This window comes from Odontesthes bonariensis, chromosome 4, assembly GCF_027942865.1.
Source record: "Odontesthes bonariensis isolate fOdoBon6 chromosome 4, fOdoBon6.hap1, whole genome shotgun sequence".
Classification (NCBI taxonomy): domain Eukaryota; kingdom Metazoa; phylum Chordata; class Actinopteri; order Atheriniformes; family Atherinopsidae; genus Odontesthes; species Odontesthes bonariensis.
In genome coordinates, this window is record NC_134509.1 from 19,888,697 (window position 1) to 19,912,992 (window position 24,296).

The 24,296-nt window shown below is 41.8% G+C and overlaps 2 protein-coding genes across 3 annotated transcripts in view; both read left to right on the plus strand.

Moving 5' to 3' along the window:
- Positions 1 to 5,747, plus strand: part of slc24a3 (solute carrier family 24 member 3) — a 57,398-nt gene extending 51,651 nt beyond the window's left edge. The window contains exons 14-17 of the mRNA XM_075463361.1: positions 1,289 to 1,403; positions 1,555 to 1,667; positions 1,864 to 1,929; positions 3,322 to 5,747. Of these exons, the coding sequence (XP_075319476.1) occupies positions 1,289 to 1,403; positions 1,555 to 1,667; positions 1,864 to 1,929; positions 3,322 to 3,474 (447 nt within the window). The 3' untranslated portion in view covers positions 3,475 to 5,747. The remainder of the gene's footprint in view (positions 1 to 1,288; positions 1,404 to 1,554; positions 1,668 to 1,863; positions 1,930 to 3,321) is intronic.
- A 5,721-nt stretch (positions 5,748 to 11,468) lies between these two features.
- The window catches only part of LOC142378635 (ras and Rab interactor 2-like), a 46,852-nt gene continuing 34,024 nt past the window's right edge, over positions 11,469 to 24,296 (plus strand). The window contains exons 1-2 of one of the 2 annotated variants that reach the window (XM_075463364.1): positions 11,469 to 11,674; positions 23,239 to 23,356. In XM_075463364.1, coding sequence (XP_075319479.1) covers positions 11,622 to 11,674; positions 23,239 to 23,356 — 171 coding nt within the window. In that variant the 5' untranslated portion in view covers positions 11,469 to 11,621. The remainder of the gene's footprint in view (positions 11,675 to 23,238; positions 23,357 to 24,296) is intronic. The other variant, XM_075463363.1, reaches the window with a different exon arrangement.

Sequence of the window (24,296 nt, forward strand, 5' to 3'; positions counted from 1 at the left end):
ACCCAGCAATGTGCGAACAAAAGAAGTGAAGAAGATGCTGCCAGCGCACATGAATGTGAAGGTTGCTGGAAAACATGTGGCCTGAAATGACACTTTTAACTCTGCCTGATCAAAACTGTAAATTAGAAATGAAATAAGAACATTATAAACTGTGAGTTATGGACACTGATGATTCTGAGCGGGCTCCAAAACAATCTCAGCTCCAACCCCATTAGATTTTGATGCCGAAGTTAAGCACAACAGCATTATACCCAGTTTAATCGCAGCAGGACGACTCGGCTTCACTCTGAATCAGTCCTGCTTGGCTTGTATTTTAAGGACTTATCGTCCTCTCTGGTCTGCATATTAAAGGTCTGCAGAGTTACAGAGAGACTGAGGAACAAATATTTTAATCACACGTTTCTTCCTCTAAAGCAGTGATACTCACTATTTTTTTTACAAGAGCCACATTGGAAGAGCAAAATCAAGGGAAGAGCCACTTTTACGACAACATACTAAGTCCCTTTTTGCAAATATGCATTTCTACATATAAAACATCCCACAAAAAAGAAAAAACACAGCCAATACATTTTCAATTAAGACCATATTTACCTTAATACTGGGATGAGCAGAAGCTGGCATGCATGTCCTTGACTTTCTTCATGTTGTATTTGTAGTTTGTTGTTGTAATCATAGTGAGACATTTAAGATGAGCATGGTTTTTGTGCTGGTTTTTGCCCTTTCTTAATTAAAAAACGATCCATTCTCCCTGCCTCTCGCGGTACACCCGACGTTTGCCTGCTCGTCCCCTCTCTGGCGTCTTCATGCTGATTTTTGTTTGTTTTTTTGTGCTGGTTTTCCCCCTTTTTTAATTAAAAACCGATCCATTGTGCCTGCATCTTACGCCGGCTAAAGGAGCTAGCGTGCACTGCAGGCAAGTGTGACGGTGGTTTAAGCGGGCTGCGTTGCCAGGTTTAACAGTGCCCCCTTTAGGAAACATTAAGCCTTAATTAATACTTAATAAAAATACTTAATACTACAAAAACGAAAACTTAATAAAAAATACTTAATACTGTGCAGTATTCGCTGTGTGTTTGAAATTTGAAAAAATGTATCGTTATTGTTACCATATTGTTATAAGCTACTATGCGAGTGCGAGCCACCAATTAAAGCTTGAGGAGCTGCATGTGACTTGCGAGCTGCCCAATGAGTTTCTCTGCTCTACAGAGTAAACTTTCATTTATTCTGGTTTAACACGCTGCATCAAAATAAAAGTCAAAGTCTTGAGGCAAAGTCTGTGTGCTTTCAGGTGACTGTGATCGGCTTCACGCTCGGCATCCCCGATGTCATCATGGGCATCACCTTCCTCGCGGCGGGCACCAGCGTCCCAGACTGCATGGCCAGTGTTATAGTGGCACGTCAAGGTGCACACACACACACACACACACACACACACACACACACACAGTGAAATGAAGCGGAAACGCTGTTAAGAGTTGTGGTGTTTCTCAGCAGAATGTTTCTTGTCATGATGGACGCACACAGACCCTGACAGTGTTGCTCTCCTTGCCTCAGGTCTGGGAGACATGGCCATCTCCAACTCCATAGGCAGTAATGTGTTTGACATCCTGGTGGGCCTGGGTCTGCCCTGGACGCTGCAAACGCTCTGCATCGACTACGGCTCCATCGTGAGTGCTCCGCAGCTCCACCAGAGGAGATTCTGCTGGACTCTTGCCCAGAATAGAACAGAGTTGTGTTTCTAAAGAATAGGAGCACATCAGAGCCTGTTTATATGGGGGCACTGCAGTGAATCACATCCTCGTGTTCAGACCGTATATCCTCCATGAAACTGTGTTAAACATAACTCTCCCTCTGACTCCTCAGATCTATCTTAACAGCAGAGGACTCATATATTCTGTTGGACTCTTACTGGCCTCAGTATTCTTCACGGTAAGTTCTACATTTTTACAGTTTCCTTCAGCACATTTATCATAAAATCAAACTAACGGGCTGCAAGATCGTTAACAAGTTACTTCAGAAACTTTGATTTTTGTTACTCTTCAGTGTCAGAGTTGATCATTATTAAAGATTATAATTTAAAAAGATTTAAGTCGGGGTGGGACAAGATGATTCTTCTTTCCCAATTTAAGTTGAGTTTCTCCCAGCAGCCTCGTTTCACCCTTTTTTTTTTTTTTTACCACGACACACATCTAAAAACAAGTTTGTTAATTCACCTGAACTTTTATTGAACAGACAATATTTCACTCACCAACTATTTGCATCTAGAAATTATAAAGGAATCTAGAATCTGATGCAGCAACACTCAAAAAAGTTGAAGAGTGGCAGAGAAAGACAGAAAAGTTTATAGAATAAATAGAAAGTAGCAGTCTGGAAGATTTTCCAGTCAGCAGGTAAGGGTATAAAAGGAGCATCCGTCAAAGGTATACTATGATGTCAAATCCCTAAAAAGACCAAAGCAATGAGTCAGTCAGTCAGGTTCTGAGGTTCTCAGCCTCCAGCTGAGGACCTTTAAAACCTCGTCACAATTATAACACACAGTATGATACGATGCAAATTACACAGATCATTTTCACACATTTAAAAAAGCTTCCTTAAACAGCAGAGAAAAACCGATTAATAATCATAAATTAAGTAATTTAAAAGTGAAGAGTGCAGATAAAATACTTTCAGGTGTCATATGCACAGCTAAATAGAACTGTTTTCAGCCTGGATTTAAACATTGTCAGAGTTGAGGCCTGTCTCACATCTTCTGGAAGACTGTTCCAGATTTTAGGAGCATCAAACTGAAACGCAGCCTCACCTTGTTTAGTCCTGACTCTGGGCACCAGCAGGAGACCCCTCCCTGAGGTTCTCAGAGTCCCAGTCGGTTCATATGGCTCTAACATGTCAGAGATGTACTTTGGTGCTAGACCATGAAGAGACTTGTACACGAGCAGAGCTGTTTTAAAGTCTATTCTCTGAGCGACAGGAAGCCAGTGCAGAGACCTGAACACTGGACTAATATGGTCGTATTTCCTGGTTCTAGTCAGGACTCGAGCAGCAGCGTTCTGGATTAAAACCTAGCATGCACACATTTAAAAAAAGCTTAACAGATTAAATTCAACAGATTAAAACCTGGCATGCATTATATTCTAAGTAACGTGCTCTTTGTAATGTTTTAGGTTTAATTGGAGATGAATTATATTATGTATCACAGATTTTTACAACTTATTGTTTCTAATTGAAAACGATCTGTTCTGTGCCTGACTCGTGCCCACTTCCTCCCTGATTAAGTTCTTCTTCTGTGGTTATTATTTCGGACTGCCTCTCTCCTGCCTGCAGGTTCTCGGCGTCCATTTGAACAAATGGACTCTGGACTGGCGACTGGGCTTGGCCTGCATTGTCCTGTACGCCATCTTTCTGTGCTTCTCCATCCTCATCGAGTTCAACGTTTTCGTTTTCGTCAACCTCCCCATGTGCAGAGACATCCACTGACCTCCCTCCTCCTCCTCCTCCTCCGCCTCCACCTCCTCCTCTACTTCTTCTTTGTCCTCTGGCTCATAGAGGAAACCTCACCTGGCTTCCAGATTCTTGGCGCCTAGGAAACAAGTCCTACCTTTTCTTTTTCATAGAGAACTAGAGCTCTTTTTGATTTATCTATGGTGCAATACACACAAGAGAGAGGACATCGGAGGTTTGGGGGTTTATGGTACCGGACTGGAGGCGCTGAGAGAAAGTCCCAGCAGTGGTGATGGCTGCCAGTTGTGGCAAATGCCAAACGATTGGCTGGAGTGGACTTAACTGTATTAACACCGACAGTTAGGCTACTGTTGGTGAACAAGCTGCTACTATAACTGACAAACTGAGTGGAGAGAAGCGAGAAATCAGCAATTTTTAGCTGCATTGTTTGTTACTCTTTGTACAAGTTTGGATATAAGCACATGTTTAAGGTATTTTTAAGGAAAAACTGGGTTTTTTTTCTGTATATATTTGAAGATAATATAGGTACAAATATTAGCTGATACATGGGAGTCTCTTATGCATAACTGGATCAATCGTGCAAAGCTGAATGATCCGATGACAACATTTAGTGATTTTGGTCTTGAAATGCTTCTGTGTGTCTCCCATGCTCAGTGCTAGCCAACACTGCATGCTGTACTATCCACAGCTCTAGCTTTGCACTGACAGAGAGAATTTAGATATTTAACACTATTGATATATAGAATCTATTCTTGGCTGTTTTTCTTCCATGTCTGAGTAGATGTGGGCTTTATTGTTGTTTTATTGAACCCACAAATGAAAGGGATCTCCCTGGAACTGACATCCAGCACTGTCACTTTAAGGATTAGAGATATAATTCTTTTATTATTCTATTGCAAAGTGTCTACAGGTACTCCAAACATGTAACTACTGAAGTTAAGCTTCTCGTAGACGTTAGACCTCCTTTTCGATGTCAAGAGAGTTAGTTTTTAGTCTCTGAGTTGAGTATAAAATTGTTATGTCTTAAAGCCAAAAGTATTTTTAGACTAAGAGTCATAGGTGTGGACTTGAGTGTGCACAAGGTGTGTGTGTGTGTGTCTGTGTGTGTGTGTGCGTGGCACAATCTGCAGAAGAACCAAGGACTGGGACACTGGGAAGACATAATCATGATTTATTTATGAATTAACTTATTCAAAGATCATGTCCGACCACCGGTTTCAGCCCTTTGGATCGTGTACAGTGAGTTCAGAGGATCGCTCTCTGATCTGTGTTCATGGAGCTCCACAATGTACTGTACCTAATATTTAATCTAAGTACTGGAAACTGACTTGATGTTGCTTATATGTAAGAATAGAACTTTATAATTTATAAGTTTTGTATAGTTTAGTTCAAACAGAAAATCTTCTTGAGCATCTCGCTGGTCCAATCCCCCAAACGTGTTAAATTAGTGATGAATTGCGGCTGTAAAAGTCTCATTTACAGAGAAAAGGAAGTGCGTGGTGATGGCACACGACCCCTTGAGCTTTCACAACAATTGTTTCTCAGACACAGTGCTTGAACTCTTGTGCCATCCCTTGTATTTGAAGCGTCTATGCTTTTTGCCATTCTCCTGCGTATATTTGAGCCAAAAAACAAGATACCACCGTCATCAGCAGTATTGCCGCTCTATTTCAGCATGTGTTTAAACTAAATAAATGTGGAAGGTATGTATTTTTATTTATTCCTTCTTTTTTTTTTTTATCTAAGAGAGTTACTCATTCCAGTAGAATTTCTGATTCTGACTAAAAGCATCAGGAGGAGGAGGTGTCGATGTTCCTCCTGCAGCCACAAGAGGGCGACGCGGAGCTGCCTCCAAAGAGGCTCACGCAGTAGAAGCTGGGTCGGGTTTATTTTCAGGTAGGCTACGTAGAGACAAATACTGGTGGGTTTGCATGCCTCTGTCATTATTCTGATTACTTTGTGTGTAATTTTAGTGCATTTCCAAGATAAAGAAGGCACTGACGGCCTTGATTATGCTGTACATATCAGGAGGAACCTGCTATTATTAACTCAGATGTTGGAGTATCTTTTGAAGAGCAGGTATATTTGAGTTGTATACAGAAATATTTAGAATGTAGGCCTACAGCAGTTAGTTATCAGTTAATTGTTGTCGTTTGATGCTCATGTCCTTTGAATTGTTTGTAAATCCTCATTTTTGTTGACGAGGACCTTTGGGCAGAAGTCAGAGCCGGAAAGAGATAGAGATGTTGCCCACTGGTCTTCTTGCAATAAACTGATTTACATACGCATGTTGTTTTCTTCGTGTCTTTATGAGCTGGAACAGATTTATCTTTGAGTCGTTAGAACAGTGGATTCTGAAGATGATTTACCCCGAACACAACCTGGAGCTCTGTGGTGGCACGTTAGAAACATTCTTGTGGTCGGGAAGAGACGGAGGCTTAGCTTTATTTAATGAAGAACAACCTTCTCCAGGGTTATTGATGTTTTCTTTGCCCCCCCCCCCCCCCCCCCCCCCAACTGCATCCCTGCCCCAACGTCTTTAACCCTTTCAGCCCTAAGCAGCTTTTTTGTCTGGGTTTTTCACCAGTAGCAACACTGAAAGAGAACAATAATTTGGCCTTCACACCAGGTCAGAGTCATATCTGATGAACCATCTGATAACAGTCCTGTAACACCGAGCCTGCAATAAAAACTGCTTCATTAATCTCATCTTCAGCGCTTCCAAGCTGAAGCACGACGGTATTTCATCCATTAGAACCACGGTTATCAGTTCATGTGCCACTCAGCAGCCGTTCGTGTTGACCACAGCGCACCGGGGTGGAAAAGGTTTCATATTCTGCGTCCCACTCTAACAGGAAGTGCTTTAAAGACTATTTATTGACTGCAGCTAATTGTTTTAATCACAAACACTCGATAAAAAAGTTGCCCTGAAGAGTTAAAAGGATTCTGGTGGACTTCTTCTTAAAGTTAAACCATTCATACAGCAGTTTTACATGAAATCACATTAGATATTTAACTCTCTGTGTGTGATCCGTGTTGCATTAAGTCAAATATCTGACGCTGCTGAGTGGTTATAAAGGGATTTTTGAAAATATTGATGGTCCATCCCTGACTCAGAGTCTTGTATCAACGGTGCATCCTTAAACGTCAGCAGATATCGTTCAGTATGGTGGGCGGGGCATGTTCAGGCGAGTGAGAGCAGACGGGACTTTTAAAGAGTGGGCCAACCTCTGTGGCTTCAGTTTTTACCGGAAACACATGAATATCTTTCAGAAAATCGCACTGCGGCAGCCATTTAACTGCAACTTTAAAAGGCTCATATGACGGCTGTAATGTAAAAGACTCAGATCTGATGTTCATTAATTAATTGAGCTTTAATTCAAACAACAGCTCATTTGTGCAATATTCTACAGCAAATATGACATTAAAGTCACAGCAGACAGACAATGTGTGAAAAATCAGCTTCCTGTGGCTCCTAGATGAGGCGCTGCAGGACTGTTTATCTTTAGATCTTTAAATCTATTATTCGTGCCATGTCCAAATGTTCCTAAAGTGTCTAACACTGAGGCTGATCTTTGTGATTTTATTACCTGAGCCTCACCCCACCACCTGTGGAGGACTGAAGCTGCCATAATCCAAAACAGCTACAGAAACATGTTACTGACTCAGTCAATTCATATGCTGATAAATGCTCCTGACTCTACGTTAAAGTATAGAATGTGAAGTGAACAGCACGGCAGAGCCGCAGGGAGGGTCCAAAGTAGGGCTGAGCAATTTTATCGATACTGCGATATATATCGGTATTTCGTTTCCCGATAAAGTATCGATTTTTCAGCTGCAAGTATCGATTTTTAAAAATTTAAAAGTTTTCATAAATTTTTTTTAAAGCAAACTTTATTTAAAAGTCAGACGTTACAATTTGTAAAAACACAGAACATTAATGTAATACAATACAATGCCAGGGGCTCACATTATACAAAACAGTGATAAATTAGTACATAAAAATGTTATATAAAGTGCATCGCTCTCAGGTTTGTGACATGTTCGTTTGTTTCTGTTTGTCTGGCGGTGTTGTCCTTCCGGTTCAAAGGACGGACCACCAGTCCAATCAGCGACGATTCATGTCAAATCACACTGTCCCCTTTTTTCCCCACAAAAAGATGTAAGTGTATCATATCGAATCGTATCGTTGGCTGAATATCGTGTATCGTGAGATTAGTGTATCGCTACAGCCCTAGTCCAAAGAGGGTAACTGAGGCGGGTCTGTTCGTACATCCAGAATATTAAAGGCATCTCCGTTCAGCAGCTTCCAGGAGGACAGCGAAGCAGAGCAGCAGGAGGGTGAAGTAATGGAGACGTGACGCTTCAGAAACATGTCAGAGCTGAGTTGGGCTTTTCTCTTTCAATGTCCCTGCAGCAAAAGATGACTTTTTCTCTATGAAAGTGTTCTTGTCTCTGAATGATGCTACCTGCACACTAACAAACATTCACCACCATCCAAAAACTGGCATCGGAAAGCAAAAATAACACATATGAGTTTTCTTTCTGCTGATAAGAGCTGACGTTACCTGCAGGAGTCTTTCTGGGGATCCTGATGCATGCCCATGAATTTAGCATTTCTCTGCAGTTACAGACTGTGTGAATCATCTTGTCTCACACTTGTGAGACTTCATCAGAGCTGGATCAAACCGGACATCCCAACTCAGGGTGGTTTGGAGTTTGATGGTCTGTGTGGGTCATGTCATCAGATAAAACAACCTTTTGGTTTAAAAATGTTAATCCAAATCCTATTATTGTGTTATTAAAAATGAACATTGTTCCGCTATTTCCTGATATACACATTATTCCCTGTTTATTTTATATCAATCTTACCTCACATGGACTAATGCAGACAGATCCGACATCAACCAAAAGTTTAGTTGGTGTAAGGATGCAGAAAATCCTCCCAAATTTGCTCCCTTGTTTTAAAGCAATACTATGTAACATTTCTACCTTAAAATAACAGCTTGAAAAAAATTGTGCGGCTAGAATGAGTTTTAATATTACGATTGGCCTGTCTCCTATGCCCTTCGGAGGTCTGAGTTGGAATAACTGCGCTATGTAACTTTGCTGGACCGGCCCGGGAGCTGAGCGGAAGTACTTCGACTTGCTTTCTGGCACACCTACCACAAAAACAAATAGACCCCTCTCACGCTCCCAGGTACATTTGATTACTCTTACCTTCTCGGTCGACATAGCTTGCACCTTCTGACTCCTCGCCGGTTCGTCAACAAACGTGAAACGTGAAAGTGAAAGGGTGTTGTATTTACGACAGTGTAACCGTACATTACCTCCAAGCCTGTAGGGGGAGCTCCATAATGGGCTTTTTGAGAAGTTACATTGTATTGCTTTAAGGCATTAGCAAGGGGCTATTTATCGTCACACATGTGATTCGTTTAATGGTTTATGAAACGTCAGAAAATGTTCGTAGAAGGGCCATAAACAGTATTTACCAAAGGCCAATAGTAAATTAAATGAAATAAAACAGAAAAACTGGGAGTAAATACTCACTCTTCTTTATCTTTTACGCCTTGCTCAAACTCCTCAGCTGGAACTTGGTTTTTATTTCACTGTGTCTTTCATTCAAGGCCAAAAAGCAGATTAAAGCAGCGACTTTTATCTCTGTGATGAGTTATGGTGGTGTTATACATACATGCATTCCTGAAATGATTACATGCCCTGGACACAGTCTGCCACAGAGCTGTGAGGTTTGAAGCCCCTCCTCATCACTGTTGGACGCTGTGTCTCATCCACCTGGAGGCTCCATCACTGGAATGCTCTTATTCACAAGGATATTCTTGGACTGCTTTCTTCTTACTTACAGACATTTTCCAAAAAAAGTTCAAAAGGTTATTGTCTGCCCTCAGGATTCATTCCTGCTGTCTGTTCCCTGAACCCAGCCTGAACTGAGACAAGGCTTTTAATATCCTGCAGAATTTGCATGGAATCCGCTGCAAACCTTCTTAGAATGAAAGAAGCTGATCTCTCCAAATTAATTTAATGTGATTTAGAAGCAGATTGCTTTAAGAAGTTCATCATTTATGAGCACTGATGACCTGTGGAATCATTCTGTGATTCTATGCTTAGTGATGAACTTTCATCGTGTTAACTTCATGTTATTTTCATGTATTAAATGTCTTTGCGGTGCTGTTGATGCCGTCTTGATCAGGATGCTTTTGGAAGACATCTCAGAACTGAGTGAGATGTCTTCCTGGTTAAATAAATAAAATAATGTCACACATAGACTTGTACAATAACTGATCATCAACAATCATTAATCAAACTTCATATCCAGCCAGCAGATTATCCCAGTTTCTGTTCATGGCTGTAAACTTTTTTTTTAGGTAAACACAAGAAACTTGTGCTAAAGAAAAAAAAAAAAATGGACCAGACTCAGTGAATAATTCCCTATAATTCCTATGATATAGATCAGTGAGCAGTGCTGACCAACGTGTCATTGGGGTCATCAGGTGGGAACCTCCTTTCATCTGTGTTTCGTCTAGTTGGGCCCACGACACCTCCAGGAGGCTAGACAGTGATCACTGGCGTCCCAGAGTCACCCCCCTAATGCCAGCCAACACTGCTCCTCACACCACAACCACCATCTTTTATTTTTCTTTTTTTTTTTCTCACAACCACAAGCTACCCCAGCCTCTCACCAACTGCACACCAGTCACAGCGGGGTGGGAATACAAACCCTGGTTCGGGTAGGGGGTAGAAATGGTAGAGGTAAAGATAAGTAGGAATGGGATTATAATAATGCCACACATAGACTTGTACAATAACTGATGATCAACAAACATTAATCAATGTTAGCAGGTAGCTTATTCCTTTTGCCTACCTGTACAGCGGAATAATAATTCTAATGATGAACAGACGTTTGTCTCTTTAGCCATCAAGCTCGTGGCATTATTTATTGTAACGTGCATATACAGTTAACCAGGTACAGAGAGAGAGAGATGGAGGTAACATCTCTCTTAAGGCTGATTCATACTCGGCGCAACCTCGCTCATACTAGCTGGTCGCAAATGGCGCAAACGGTCACGTGTCCCAAAATTCCGCCACGCCCCCCGTCGCAAGCTAGAAAATCCTCGCGCGGCGCAAGGGCGCGCACACAACTTTTTTTCTGACTTTGCGCGCGCTCCACCGGAAACAGCTGACCAAGAAAAAGAAAACATGAACACTGCAGAGACCGCGGTGACCGAGAGGATGCGCCTCTACAAACATCTGTACGACACGTCTATGAAGTTACACTGGGACAACGTTTGACAAAGTTCGTCTTGTTGCAAAGGACGAACATCCCACCTTCTCTTCTGTTTTTGCCGCAGCCGCTTAGCTCTGAGATACATATACAGTTCTACACCCAGAGTAAATTCATTCCGCATCAGATGTGCCAGCCTCTGCTGACGTGACACCACAGGTGGCATTGTGTATGCTTTCTTCGTGTGCTTTTCAGCTTGTTTCCTCAACAGTGACGCTCGCTGGTCTGGAGAGAACTGCAAATGTGACGCATTCTCGGCGCAAACTGCGCTTATGAGCTGAAGGAACTGTGAAGGGGCTGGCGCTTTCGATGACGTCATTAATGGTTCTCGAGCCAGAACAGTTGCGCGTTTGCGCTGAGTATGAATCAGCCTTTATACAGGTAGTGGTGATGTCATCAGTCACACGTGACCCCATGCCATATTTGGTGAAACAACGTCTCCCCCTGAACAAATACAGTCACATGCATTCATACATTTATCCACTCTCAACAATCAAACTTCATATCCAGCCAGCAGATTATCCCAATTTCTGTTCATAGCTGTAAACTCAATAAAGTGACATACAAACAGGGCTGAAATGCGCCTTTTTGGAGCCGGGGGAGGTTACTGTAAGTTGTTAAATGAAAGGTAATTCATGTCTTCAGCCAATCAGAGTGAGGCGTCATATTACCTCCCCCTTCCTCCTCCTCCTCCTCCTCCTCCCCTTTCTTTCTCCCCCCGTGTCTCTCACACCTCTCAGTCCTCAGATCCGACCCCCGGTTAGTCTTTGTCCGGCTTTAAGCCTCTGCAGCCGGCTGGGTTTTGGGGGATATTGAGGCTCCTCGGTGTCGCCAAAGCAAACAGCAGCGTGGAGTTTTCCTCATGGAGCAAAACACAGAAGGAGAAGAAGAGCGAGAGAACGCAACAAGTTTCAGGTGAGTGAAGCCTCAGCACAAAGAGGTTACAGTTCCCAGCTTTAGTTGGCCGATTGTTTCCAGACTCAGCTGACTGGAGAGTTTGCTCTTTGCGCGTCCATCCGCTGAGTGTTCGCTGCGCAGAAGCTGATCGCTTCCTTCATTGCTGAACTCTCAGGCGGCCTCATTTTATCATCGCCTTATTATTTCTTTGTAAATATTTGGTTAGTTCACATAAAGCTGTGCTACTATTTGCTCCAAATACCTCCAGGCATGACCAGATAAACACAAACCTTTTTGTTGAAGTTGACACATGCGCACTGCCGTAAATCGCATACTTTACTTTGACACAAAAGGGCCTTTAGTTTAGATCTTTTCAGCGACTATTCAGAAAGTTTTGTTTTCTTTCGACCCTTCAGTTGACTCTCTTTTATCTCAGTGTGCTAAATGTGATTTCAAACAGTGTTTCTAATAAATAAAAGGGTGTAAAAAATGGTAAGATGGCTGCTGACAAGTTTGTTTTGACCAGAGATGTTTTTCCTGACCTTCCTACTTTAGAGGAGTCAGAAAACATTGTCCCATAATTTGATGAAGCCACAGCAGCAGATGCTTTATATAGACTGTGTAGATTCTTTCCCTCACTGTTAAAAAGGAAAGAAATCTCACACTAAGTTTGTCCTGAAGAGATTAGAGCTGGAATTAGAACCAGGTACGTAAAGCCAAAGAAACTCCTTTTAAAAAGATTAATGACGTTTGTCCTTGTAATGAATTCTTGAGACAGTGATTCAACTTTGATAGAAATGAGATGGAAGCTTTAAAACATCTGTTTTTGTAATTCTAATCAAACATTTTGGGTTGACTGTCAAGCACCCATATCAGAATTTATTGATAATACATTTTGTGTGACGATGATGGACAAGAAGATGAATTATGGTCCAGCAGCTTTATTGTTATTTCCAAACAATTTATTAGACAGATGTCGTTTCTTAAATATCAAACCGATGTTCTTAATATTCATGAATGAGAGGATTTGTTTGGCTTTGAAACATATAAAAACCAAACAACAGGAAAATCTCTAAAGCCAGGAATAAACTTGCTTTTAACCACAGAAATGCGTGTTTATCGTGACTTCTTTGTGTATCCTTTGTTTGTTTCGAGCACATCCTCAGAAATCCTTGCCACTCGTTCACAAGCTGTAATATGAGGGTGACCGGCAGGGGCCTTTCACCCGCCATAGGGTCGACAGCGATTTTTAAAAATAAAAATGGTGGAAGGTTTTGAAGACGAGCATCAGAGAGAGTCATCTCTACTGTGTGTCTTTGCCTCCGCACAGTGACAGATTTGCATATGTAAATATCTGGAATAAATGGTACTGGATGAGTACCATTTGGGAAACGTCCGCCCACCAAGAAAACTTTTGGAGAAACAAAATAATGGCAATGTTTTCTTTCTGGCCGGAGTCACCTTGTCTGCCCCCTACTGGAAACCTCTTGTAATAGCCGTAGTACACAGACAAGTATGTGAGCGATTACGCCCACGATGGAGCGAGTTGCTCATACGAACATGTGATTAAAAACTAAGTATGTTCCTGGCCTCAGTTTGGAGAATCAAAACTTTCCCTCATGGGTGAATTATAGCAGAAGACCTGCCCAGAAGAATTCAAGCGACTGCTATAAATAAATAGTTTTACACCACGCTGTTATTGCACCAGACTGTTGTTTAGTCACATCCGCATCATCACCCGTGTTAGTGGCTCTGCCTTGTGTCCTGCTCTGTGTAGAACCACGTACATACAGTGTTTGTTTGAACCGCTTTAATGTTTTTCAGGTTTGAGTTCTGGTGGCCTTCTTGTCGGTAGATTTTAACTTTGGCTCCTTTGTCGAAAATGTTTCTGATTCTCCAAACTCGGAGCTCTCTGACTGCTGTCGACTGAGGAAAAGATGATAATTACTTGCAAGTACCTCACACAATCCTACTCCAAAAAAATGGAAATGTCCCTTTAATCAGTTCCTTAATGCACTTTTATGTTTGTGACATAATGAATGAATTTCTCCAACAAAATTATCAGATATTATTACTTACATGGTACTATATACAATAGAACCCCCCCCCCCAAAAAAAAGTGGGCCAAGTCATATCGTACCGTTCAGTACTATTTAATGGAAAAATGTCATTGAAGGTTCTTTTTCTAACGGGGATAAACATCTTTGCTGGGAAACCTTTTACACCCATAACGGTCCAGTGAAACTGTCTCGCAGTGGCTACACCGTAAAGTACAAAGGAAAATGCCCTCAGCATGAGCCTGTGAGAAGGTGCCACATTGCAGATTTGTTTTTGATTAGAAATAATGTAAATAATTAATGATTTTTGTAGATGAAATGATAAAAAAAAAAAAAAACTCACAGAAGATTTTTACTGTCTGTGCTTCAAATTCTAGGAACTCCTGAAAGTATCCTGTGGCAGCTTGTTCATTCTTACTTTCACCTTTTGACAAGTGTTTTCATTCAGAAACATGTCTGCACCTGAATTCATGCTGTCCTCTGCAGTTCTGGGAAGCCCTTGCTTCCCTGTCTTTTCTGAATGAGCAGTTGGTTGATGTGTTTTAGACTAATAAAGGAGCTGGTTTGCTCATTTAAGCCTCTGTGGAATCTGTTGAAGAGATTAGCTTCACAGTAAAACCAAGGATTTTTGGCACAAAGAGCTCCAATTACATCCTGTTATGGGGAAATGAATCAGCAGAAAGGTATTTAAATAATAAGAAAAATAACTTGCAGCTTTTCTGATTTGGGTTATGAAGCTGATTAGTCCTTGAGTAGGGGGTTTGCTGATGTCGGTTTTCTCTGCAGCTGCCTCAGAAAGCTTTAGTGTTGAAACTGTGTCTCTCTGCAGCTTCAGGGCAGAACTGAAAACACCGCAGGTTTATAAGGAGTGATGTCATTTTGTCTGGACGGGGAAGCAGCCACTCCAGTTACTGGCGTTAGAATAAACTGTCCCTGTGGGGGATGTTAACACTGAATGCTTTCACAGGAGCCACAGCGATGGCAGCTGTAGTCCTGCAGCCGGGCATGAAATCACACCGTTGGTCAACCACAGGAACAGAAAGAGTTAGATTGTGTGTGATAGTTGCTTCCTAAAGCTAAAATTTGTCTTGAGATATAATCAACAACTGAAAGAAATTCCTCTTAATTGACCAAATGGATAGAAAGGAGGTTTGGTTTGTGACGTCTGGCTTGCACAGATTGAAAAGTTCATCAGAAATGCACCAGAAGTAAATGGAGAAAATAGGCCCTCAGACCAGCTGCTTTGCTAACAATGTAAGGTTCCCAGCATAGTTCTGCCTCTGTTTTGCCTTGGTGTTATGCACAGCATTGCTAACCAATCAAGGGCTGTTACTGTTTATTCAAAGTTCGATTGTCACACTAATGTGGGGAAAGATTACAGTCTGTAAGTGCTTTACATCATAGGCTGAACAGGCGAATGCATCGGACTGTTAGAAGTACTTTACCTTGTGTTTTAGCAGAGGGCCTTATAATATCAGCTTGACCTTGTCCATTTCCTGGTGACCTTGCCGAGAAGACGGATCTAAACCACCGTACAGCGCATGTAAACAGATTAGATGGGGTTTAGTAACTTGTCCAGGTCTTGCTTAGCCGAAAGATGTCGGAAATCGCACCCCGAGCAACTGCAAAGGATCGAGAGAACCAGCAGAGCTGCAGAACAGGTCAGACTTTCCAAAGCAAATGACTTCTGTTTCATTTTCAGTAACACAGAGGAAGTTGAGCTTCATTCAGGTTTAAGGCTGCAGCAGCTCTGTTGTCTAACTTAATGGGTAATTGGAGCCGGATATCATCAATAAAAAAAGTATAAAAGAATATTATGTTTCCTGAAAATAGACCCCAAAGGCAACAAAGTCTGTCATGGCACGCAGGAAAAGAAACTTCCCTGTAAGTGGAGAGAGAAACCCATCTTATACTCATCAGATGGGACCTGATCCAAGAGCTGTAACCGTTGATACCAACAGACTGTTGAAATCATTACAGCAGAAATTTATGATTCAGCGTATCAAAGGCTGCTGATGGCTTTAGAAACGGCTTTTGGGTGCCTGCCACTGCTTTTTTCCTGTATCTTGCAGCCCTTTTCACACATGCACTGAAGTTCAATGTTCAGGAGACGTTTAGTTTGAACCTCTTGTGGAGATTTTCCACCCAGCCGGAATATCTCCGGAACATCAGTTTATTACTGTATGAATGTGGCAGCAAATATCCCGGAGCATTTGCCGCCACTGTGCTGGTGAGAGTTTTTCCCTTCTGCAGACCCGCCTTTGTGGAAATGTACAGATACAGGCATTGGCTTAATTAACCCAATAAAAACCCTCATCTGCTATTCTCAGCCAGGTTGTTGTAAAGAACAACAGCAAAAGGTGTAATTTCTGCATCACGGTGCTGCCTCCTGCGTGCTCTAGACCAGTGGTTTTCAAAGTGGGGGGCGCTAGGGGGGCCTCAGAAAATTGGAGTGAAGATAAGAAAAAACGCAAAAATAAAAAAATAGAATTCAATTTTTTTTAAACATCATTATAAAAAATTGTCACTTTTTTAAAATCAGTATTGTAAAATACAATTTATAATAATATATCATATCGAAATGTTATTTGCCATGCTTGTCTTTCTGATTGGCTGCCAGTCAAAACATCGTAGACCTGGCGGTTTGCGCCTGTTCTGAAGCTGCTCTGCTCCTCAAGCTAGCGTGTAGGTAGCTAGCCAAAATGGACAGATTTTTGACTGAAAGAACTGAAAGAAGTATGAGGCAGCATACATTAAGTTTGGCTTTACAGCCATACAGAAAAATGGCCACCATTACCCGAAATGCGTCCTCTGTCTGGAGACCCTCTCAAATGAGTGTTCAAAACCTTCGAAACTTCAGCGTCACTTGATACAAAAACATCCGTCAGAGTCCGAAAAAACGGGTGACTTCTTCAGACGTAAAGAAGGAGCATTTAGTCAGGCTGCATTCACACGGCAAGCTACTGTCCGTGAATAAAAGAAAGAAAATACGTTCTAAAAGTTGATGTTTCTTTACATATTTTGTAGCATTGTCTGTGGTTTGCAAAGGGGGTCCCCGTCCAGAAGCTAATACTGTTTGGAGGGCCTTGGCATGGAAAAGTTTGGGAACCCCTGCTCTAGACAGCCACTCCCGTGTACCCCCTCCCTCGCATCTCCAGCCGGCAGAGCGCATCCCCAGCAGAAACATTACAATACATGCCCAGTAATATTGTTGTAATGTTTTAAATACTTGAACGTAGTTTTTCTAGAGAAGATAATAGTTTTGTATATGGGATTATCGTCCATCGACTCTTTTGGGCTTTCACATGCGCGAGCCTACAACCAGCCGGTGAGTTACATGCTGTTTATAAAGTTGTTTTGTAACGTCCCCATGCCAGTAATGTGAGAACCATGCATATGGTTTTGATGGTAAGGCTTGTGACTTTATTGTCGGATGGGTTATAAAGTGGTGTGACGTTTCTGCAGTGTGCAAGTTGTTGTTTTACGTGGAAAGGTTAGCGCTTGCCCCTTAGCCACCACGTATTAGCCTCGCATGACAGGCTGTGCGGACAGAGCGATCTCCACACAGGGAGCGCAGATCTGGACCTCTCTGTGTCCTACTAGAAGTATTTGACAACCTCTAGCAATGGAAACACGCTTCAAATGCCCCGGAGTTCCCCTTTAAGAACAGGATTCTAGGAACACCCTTTAAAATAAAACTCAGATATTCAAAAGAAGTGAAATCGCCAAATGAGATCTCTTTACACTGGAATGTATCTTTAAATAAGGCAGCTTCTCCCCCACAAGCTGGGTTTGATGAGGGAACTACTTTTGTAGAAACTAAAGGTTTTTGGTCAGAGGTTGTGTTTTTTTCACTTGGATTGCAGAAATGTATGGTTTTCAAACCGATGATTATCTTATTGTGTACATCTGTGTGTGTGTATTATATTATTATACCATCATACCACCATCAATCCAGCGTGCAACCCTTCCTTATGGCTCTTTTACACAGAGGTAGCAGCAGGGATGTCTGGAGCATTGCTGAACGATTGTTTAGTGCATCATCTGCACCGTCAGACCTCATCGGTAGGCCAAAATGTTCTTTGGCCTTTCTTTCTTTCTTTCTTTCTTTCTTTCTTTCTTTCTTTCAAATTAGTTAGTCTGACCAAAACGGGGCTTTTAAAATGCATTTAAACATTTTAGTGCGACCGAAATCATACAAAATCGAGCTTTTCCAAACCAGGATAACACAACCCGACTGCAGTTGGGGATCGAAGCAAAGGGGGTTCCCCTGCTCACAGATCCCAACAGAAACGCTGCCTTTAACATAATAGACATAAAGACATAACTTGTGCCACCAGGGTTCCTTTTTTCTGTCCTATCCCAGGATCAACAGAGGGCAGGTGGTGGTTGCAACTTTTTTTTTTTTTTTTTTTTTTAAACATCTCAGCTCGTGCAAATGGGCGAAGCAACCCAGATGCAGGTCTGTCATGTTATCTCCAGAGTTTTTGGGGTTGAGTTGTCACAGCAAGTCTTAATCAAAGCTAATTGTGCCAGCTGCTGGAGATGGCTTCATATTTATTGTCCACACATGAAAGTTGTCATCATTTTGAATGTCCCTTCCCCCACTGTCTGCTTCATCGTCCACATGCCTTTCTTTCACTTAAGGCTGAAAAAATCCAGACATTCCCTTCCTCTCATGTCTCAGCTTGGTTCTGGAGCTTATTCAAATGGGAGCAGCCCAGAGAAAACAGCCCAGGTTTCTGCCAGCTGACCTTCAGTGTGGAAAGTTGTGGCAGCAGGGCGGTGCTGGTGCCTGACATAGTTTCTAACCATGATTTATTCCAGAGGCGCTCTGTATTATAAATGTAGTGTGATATGTTTGGCGATCGTATGAAGCGTTCGCAGTTTTCTATTATGAGACTTTGGAAGCTGTGATTAGAGGTCAGGGTGTTGGTCGGGATGGTGTTTGACTGACAGGAGACCCATAAACATTTCACACAATCCAAACAGTCCATCCTGGCGTCGAGGGGGAAAAAAGGCATAGAGTGATAAGATTTTTGAAGTCGTCTTAACCAATACAACATGGGCCAACCCGCTCAGGTCGACTCAGCAAGAACCACTGACCCAAATTCTGCTCTGCAACAACAAACAAACACACACACACACACACACATAAATTCAGTGGACCGTGTTGGATTAACTGCTTTGGCCTGCTGTAAGCGTGTGGCTCTCAAATGAAATGAGCTCTAAGTCTATATCTTTTTCCCTGTTTCCTGTGGACGCACACACCCACAGCATCATCTGGTTTGCTTCAGGGCAATAACATGACCCACATGTGGGATTTCTTATCTGCAGTGGGTTGTTTATACAGCTGCCTGCAGCCCCCTCCCTGAGCTCTGCTGCTCTGACAGCAGCATGGAGCCCGTTGGCCTCCTCCCTGGAGCTCCCAATGAACATACAAAGCAGCTCTTAATGTTCTCCCGACAGCACGAATGAACACCAGTTGGATGCCGCTTGCGCACGAGATTAATATGGATGTTTAAAGAGTTTTTATTTTTTTAATGACCACCTAAACACCATTATCTAACCTGACAATGACAAACAAATCATTTTGTAGGTGTTTGTCATTTCCCGCAGATGCAGATGACTCATCCTGCACTCGGAGGCATATAATGGGGGGCGGTTCCTGATCAGGCCCGTGGAGTTGACCAATCAGAGCAGACTGGGCTGTTTTGGGGTGGGACGGCCTCTGTAGCTTCTGTTTTTACAGGAAATGTTTTAGATTAGGAGAAGCATGTAGTGCTCATCTAGCAATTTCTTAAGAAATATGTCTGCCTGGGATATACAGACCTTCCTCTGAACTGTAGATGATGATCAACTGAGACACGCCTCACTGTAAAGAAACAAGAAGAGGAACAAGTGCATGGAGGGAGTTTCCAAAGTGTTCCATGTGCTCTGAGGCCGTTTGGTTTTTTGCAGAACTTTGTAATAACCATGATGTCCTGCTGACAAAACACTAAACTCGAGGCTCCAAAACACAAACCCACAAACCAGTGAATGACATCATAGTGGCTTTGTTTAATACGGTCTGTGTTGTTAACCTCTGTATGAGGTATGACTGGCCGATTTCAGCTCACAATATTAAATAAGTATGGCTAAAATCCATCTGTAAATGTGGTTGAACTGCAGGATTTCCCTAATTAAAGTCAGCAGAGTATCCGTGATTAGACCGTAAAGTCGGCTAACATTTACTTTTTGCTCTGTGCTGTTTTTCTTGTATCTTTTAAAAAGAAAACGGCTGTAAACTTTCTTTACTTTGCGTACCTAAATCACAAAGTGTTGGACAGACGGCTCCCATTGACAGACATCTTGGTCCGCTGTGATTGGACAGCTTCAGTGGCCAGATCATTCAAAGCCCATCATTTCAGGCATTTCATTGGGTGTAAAGTTGGTTAATGTTCTCTGGGAAGTGACAAACTCCAAATTACCATCAAGAACACAAAGTTTATTTTTATCTTTAGGCCAGATGTTGGCGTAAAGGAAACATGAAGCTCAAGACAGTTTTTATTCTAACGTTTAAACATCTATTACGTGGGACTTGTAGATCTTAGCAAGGCCCTTTGCTTCGAGTCGTATGACCTCATCAAATGGACGTTATTTAGAATTAGAGACTTTTTTTCATAATGATGTCATTGCAAAAACTGCTCTTCCTCATCTTTTAAACACAGTTCAATTTAATAGCCTTTAAAAAATGACGAATTCAGGACATGTTGCTGATTTCTAATTTTAGCCTGATATGGCAGAAGGGCAACAGTCTGGTTTAATTATGTGTTTCGCAGTGAACCAATTTATTCTCAGGAAGCAACAACAGAAACCAACAGATTATCTGTGTTTTGCAGGAGTTTCCTGACCATGTGTCATCTTTATCAGCTGACATTGCACCAATGTAAACAAACCTTTCCGGCCAACTGTTGATTCATTCCTGCTCCTAAGAGGAATATAGAGAAGCAGAAGTTTAACCCTAACCCTTAATTTAAGAAATCACATTATTATGTATTATTATACAAAAGTTTGACCATTGATACGGCTGCCAGAAATCCCTTCAGCAGGATATTTGCACGTTATATATTCGTAGATAATCATGGATCTCTTACTTTATAACAAGCTATCGAGTGAAGATTTTAAACAGAAACCAATAACGTATAAAGGCCGATAACCGATTTTAGAAAATGAGCAACCTTCAGTTCAATGGATAAGAGATGCTTGAGAGAATTGAGTAATGCAATATGTTCCCACCACTTTATAGGAGCCTCAGCTGCAAGTAAAATAAATCAATTTAAGGAGGAATAAGTTGTTTTAAGGGTTCGTGTTAAGAGCTTATTTTCATGCAGGAGAAGGTTAAACAGCTCAGAGATTTTTACTGTAAAGGAGATGATTTATTATTGAGATCAAGAGAGTGTAAAAGTCCAGTTTGGACCATGAAAAGAATTGGACCGCAGTCATTTCTGAGCACTGACCGAGGATGACGGTTTAGAACACAGTCGTTTCTGCTGACTGCAGCTGTGCAGAGAAGCTGCAGCAGGAGGTTATGTTGTTTCCTCTGATTCATCTGAGGCCCAGAGGTTTCTGTGTTTGGAAACATTCTATTCACCTCATTTGTATGGTTGTTATTGGCATGGCTGACCGTATCAGACAAAGAATCATCTCCGACTGGTTTTCAGTCCTCAGTAGAGTTCATGTTCTCGTCTCTGTCTTTGTTTATCTGCACCTTGTTCGGTTTGTGGAACTGAAACCTTCACAGCTCAGACTATCAGTTCTAGTTTGAGACGGTCAGGAAAAGGGTGCAGACTATACACAGATCGTGGTCAGCATTCATTTGACCTCACTGCAGTTTCTTCGGACTGTAAACGAAAGCCACTTTTTTTTAATCCTTTATATAAAAATATTTATTTTTTTAAAGCTTCATATTGTTTTGATATTTGCAAGAATATGGAAAATTGAGGGGGAAGAAACAGTGTTGGAGTCCTGAAGTAAAGAGGAAATGGGCACTTCCAGTTCCAGTTGCCTACAAATGGAAACATATGAACATAATGTGTTTTCCACTCCCGACCTTTTGCTTAACTGTTACATGTATGTACGGTCGTGTGAAAAAGCAAGTCCATCCAAATATAAGGTTCAAATATATCATCAGGGCATAGAAAAAAAAAGTCGTTTAAAACGAGGTAAACACAGCCTCAGATTTACTACAACGGGTGACATATTTTATACTGTGTCCTTATTTATTGAACAAAGACGAAGACGAAATGCAGAAGCAGAGTATGGAAAACAAAGTCCACCCTTGCTGCTTTAAGAGGACCGAAGAGATTAAGTTTGCACTTGATCATCAGTAAGTGTGAGCACCTCTATAAAGTCTTTGCTTCATTTCGGGGGGTCTCTGGGGATCCACTCAGTTTTGAGACTTGAAAGCCTTTATGTATTTCCTTCATTTGAGGCTGCTGTTACTCAGAACGGTGACACAATGTGGCACAAAACCAAAACAATGACCTAAAAAGTTTTAAAAGCATTCTATTTAACAAATGGAATATTTCTCCCTGGGCCCGTCACGTGACATGCAGACATTTGAGTAACTTCCACTTGAAAATGTGGATTTTTTTTTTGCTCTTTTTAATTCGGAAAAAAAATTATAATTATGCATAGCTTATGGTTTAAATGCCACAGCAGGCGTTATTGCAACTACTGCAAAGTGCATCATCCTGACCTGACCTGACCCTGTGAACTTTGTGCCACATTTATCAATGCTCTTTTCTTCTCCCCCAGTCTGCAATAGTGATGGGGTGGGGGTGTGATGGCTTCCTCTTTTTGTGAGATGAAAGTGCTCGTGTGGACAAATGGAGCAATTCCCTCGCTCTGGAGGACTGTGATCCAGTGCCAGGAAGGGAAGGACTGGCCTAATAGTTTCAGGCTGGCTGAGAGGGAGAGGAATCCGAGAGAGGGATGAGTCGAAGTTGGACGGAAAGATAAAGATAATTAAAAGAGAAACAAACTCGAGAAACAAAAAGAAAGAGGAGACGATTGGAGTTCACACAGAAAAACAAGTCATACTGGTCAAATACCACAGGTCGTTTATTTTTTCCCAGATTCGCGTTACGGATTATAAAAGTTTTAAAACTTTCTTTTAGGGTGGGTGGGGAAGGAAGGCAGCTGTGCTGGAATAAAGGCTGTCTGAGATGGAAAGTTAATTATGCAGACATGAGAACAGAATATAGGAATGAAGAGGGTGAAAATATGAAGAAAAACAGAGATGGATACCGAGCAGACCGCGGCTCAGGCCAAATACGAGTGATTGAGCCAGTTATCTGAGATCAGGAGAGTTAAGAAGGTGGAAGGAGAGGCGAGGTGAGGATGATGAAAGAAGAGTCGGTCACAATGAAAGCATTCCAGCAGGACAGCACCTCCATAATACAGACTGTGGCCAAAGCAAGAATTTCCTCTGGCTGCACCACAGCTGAAGTGTCTGAACCAAAGCGTGTTTTTCACCCATAGAGCTCCAACCTCGACAGATGCCTTCCCAGACATAAGAATGACTGACTACAAGGCATACAGCGAACCACCTGGGACCCCCCCCTGTGGCCTCACCATCAGGAGCGGCAGCTTCTTTAAGGTAAGTGTAGGAGCTATTTCTTTATTTCTAGTTAAGCCATAGAATTTAGATTTATTTTATATTATTTGCTTAGTTTTTGGTTGATAATTAGCATTTTTTGTTTAATTTGAGTTGTTTAGGATAAATTGGTTTGTAATTAATTTAATTAATTTTTTGTTTGGGAAGTGGGCGTTTCACATAAATACTTTCCCAAGTATTTATGTAGGGAGCTCTGGGCGGACTTGGGTGGTCACATGTTTTTTTTTTTTACCAGTTAGCAGTTTCAGTTGTCAGTTCGTCAATCAGTGGGTGAACAGGTGAGGCAAGCGGAAGCAAGCCACGGGAATCAGAGCAGGAGAGGCAAGAAGGGATCTCATGAAGCTTGTCATGTTCTGTTTTGCCTGCAAAGTCGGAATAAAACCCACGATGAACTACATTTTGACGTTTTTGGACCTTCTTACTGCTCAAACCAGAAACCCACAGTGCGTCAAGTAACTATTTGAGTTCTGTTTAATTTTAGTTTGATACAGCAAGCATTAAATAAGTGGAAACACAAATTGTTTGCTTTCCTGGGAAGATGCACGTACCAAACAGAGGGGGATCAGCGCCCTATCGACCGTGTGCCTGATATTTACCCATTATTTCATTTCTTTGCTGCTGTATGTGGTTTCTTTGTGGGATGGGACGGTGTTAAAAGTAATGTTCGCTTCCACGGATCTTCTGGTATTGTTGTAATTACTCTGCTTTTCACTCACGTCACACATCTCTATGCTCTGTTAGCTGTTTGTCCGTATGCTGCCGCCAGCTGAACTCGCCTAGGCCCTACGGTGACTCATGTTCCATCTAGTAGTCCAAAGTGGTATTACAGGAAAGTCTGGTCCGCCCCTAAAGTTTCTCAGTTGTGTATTTCGGCTGCATAGTAGAAGAGTTTTTTTTTTTTTTTTAAAGATAAAACGTCACA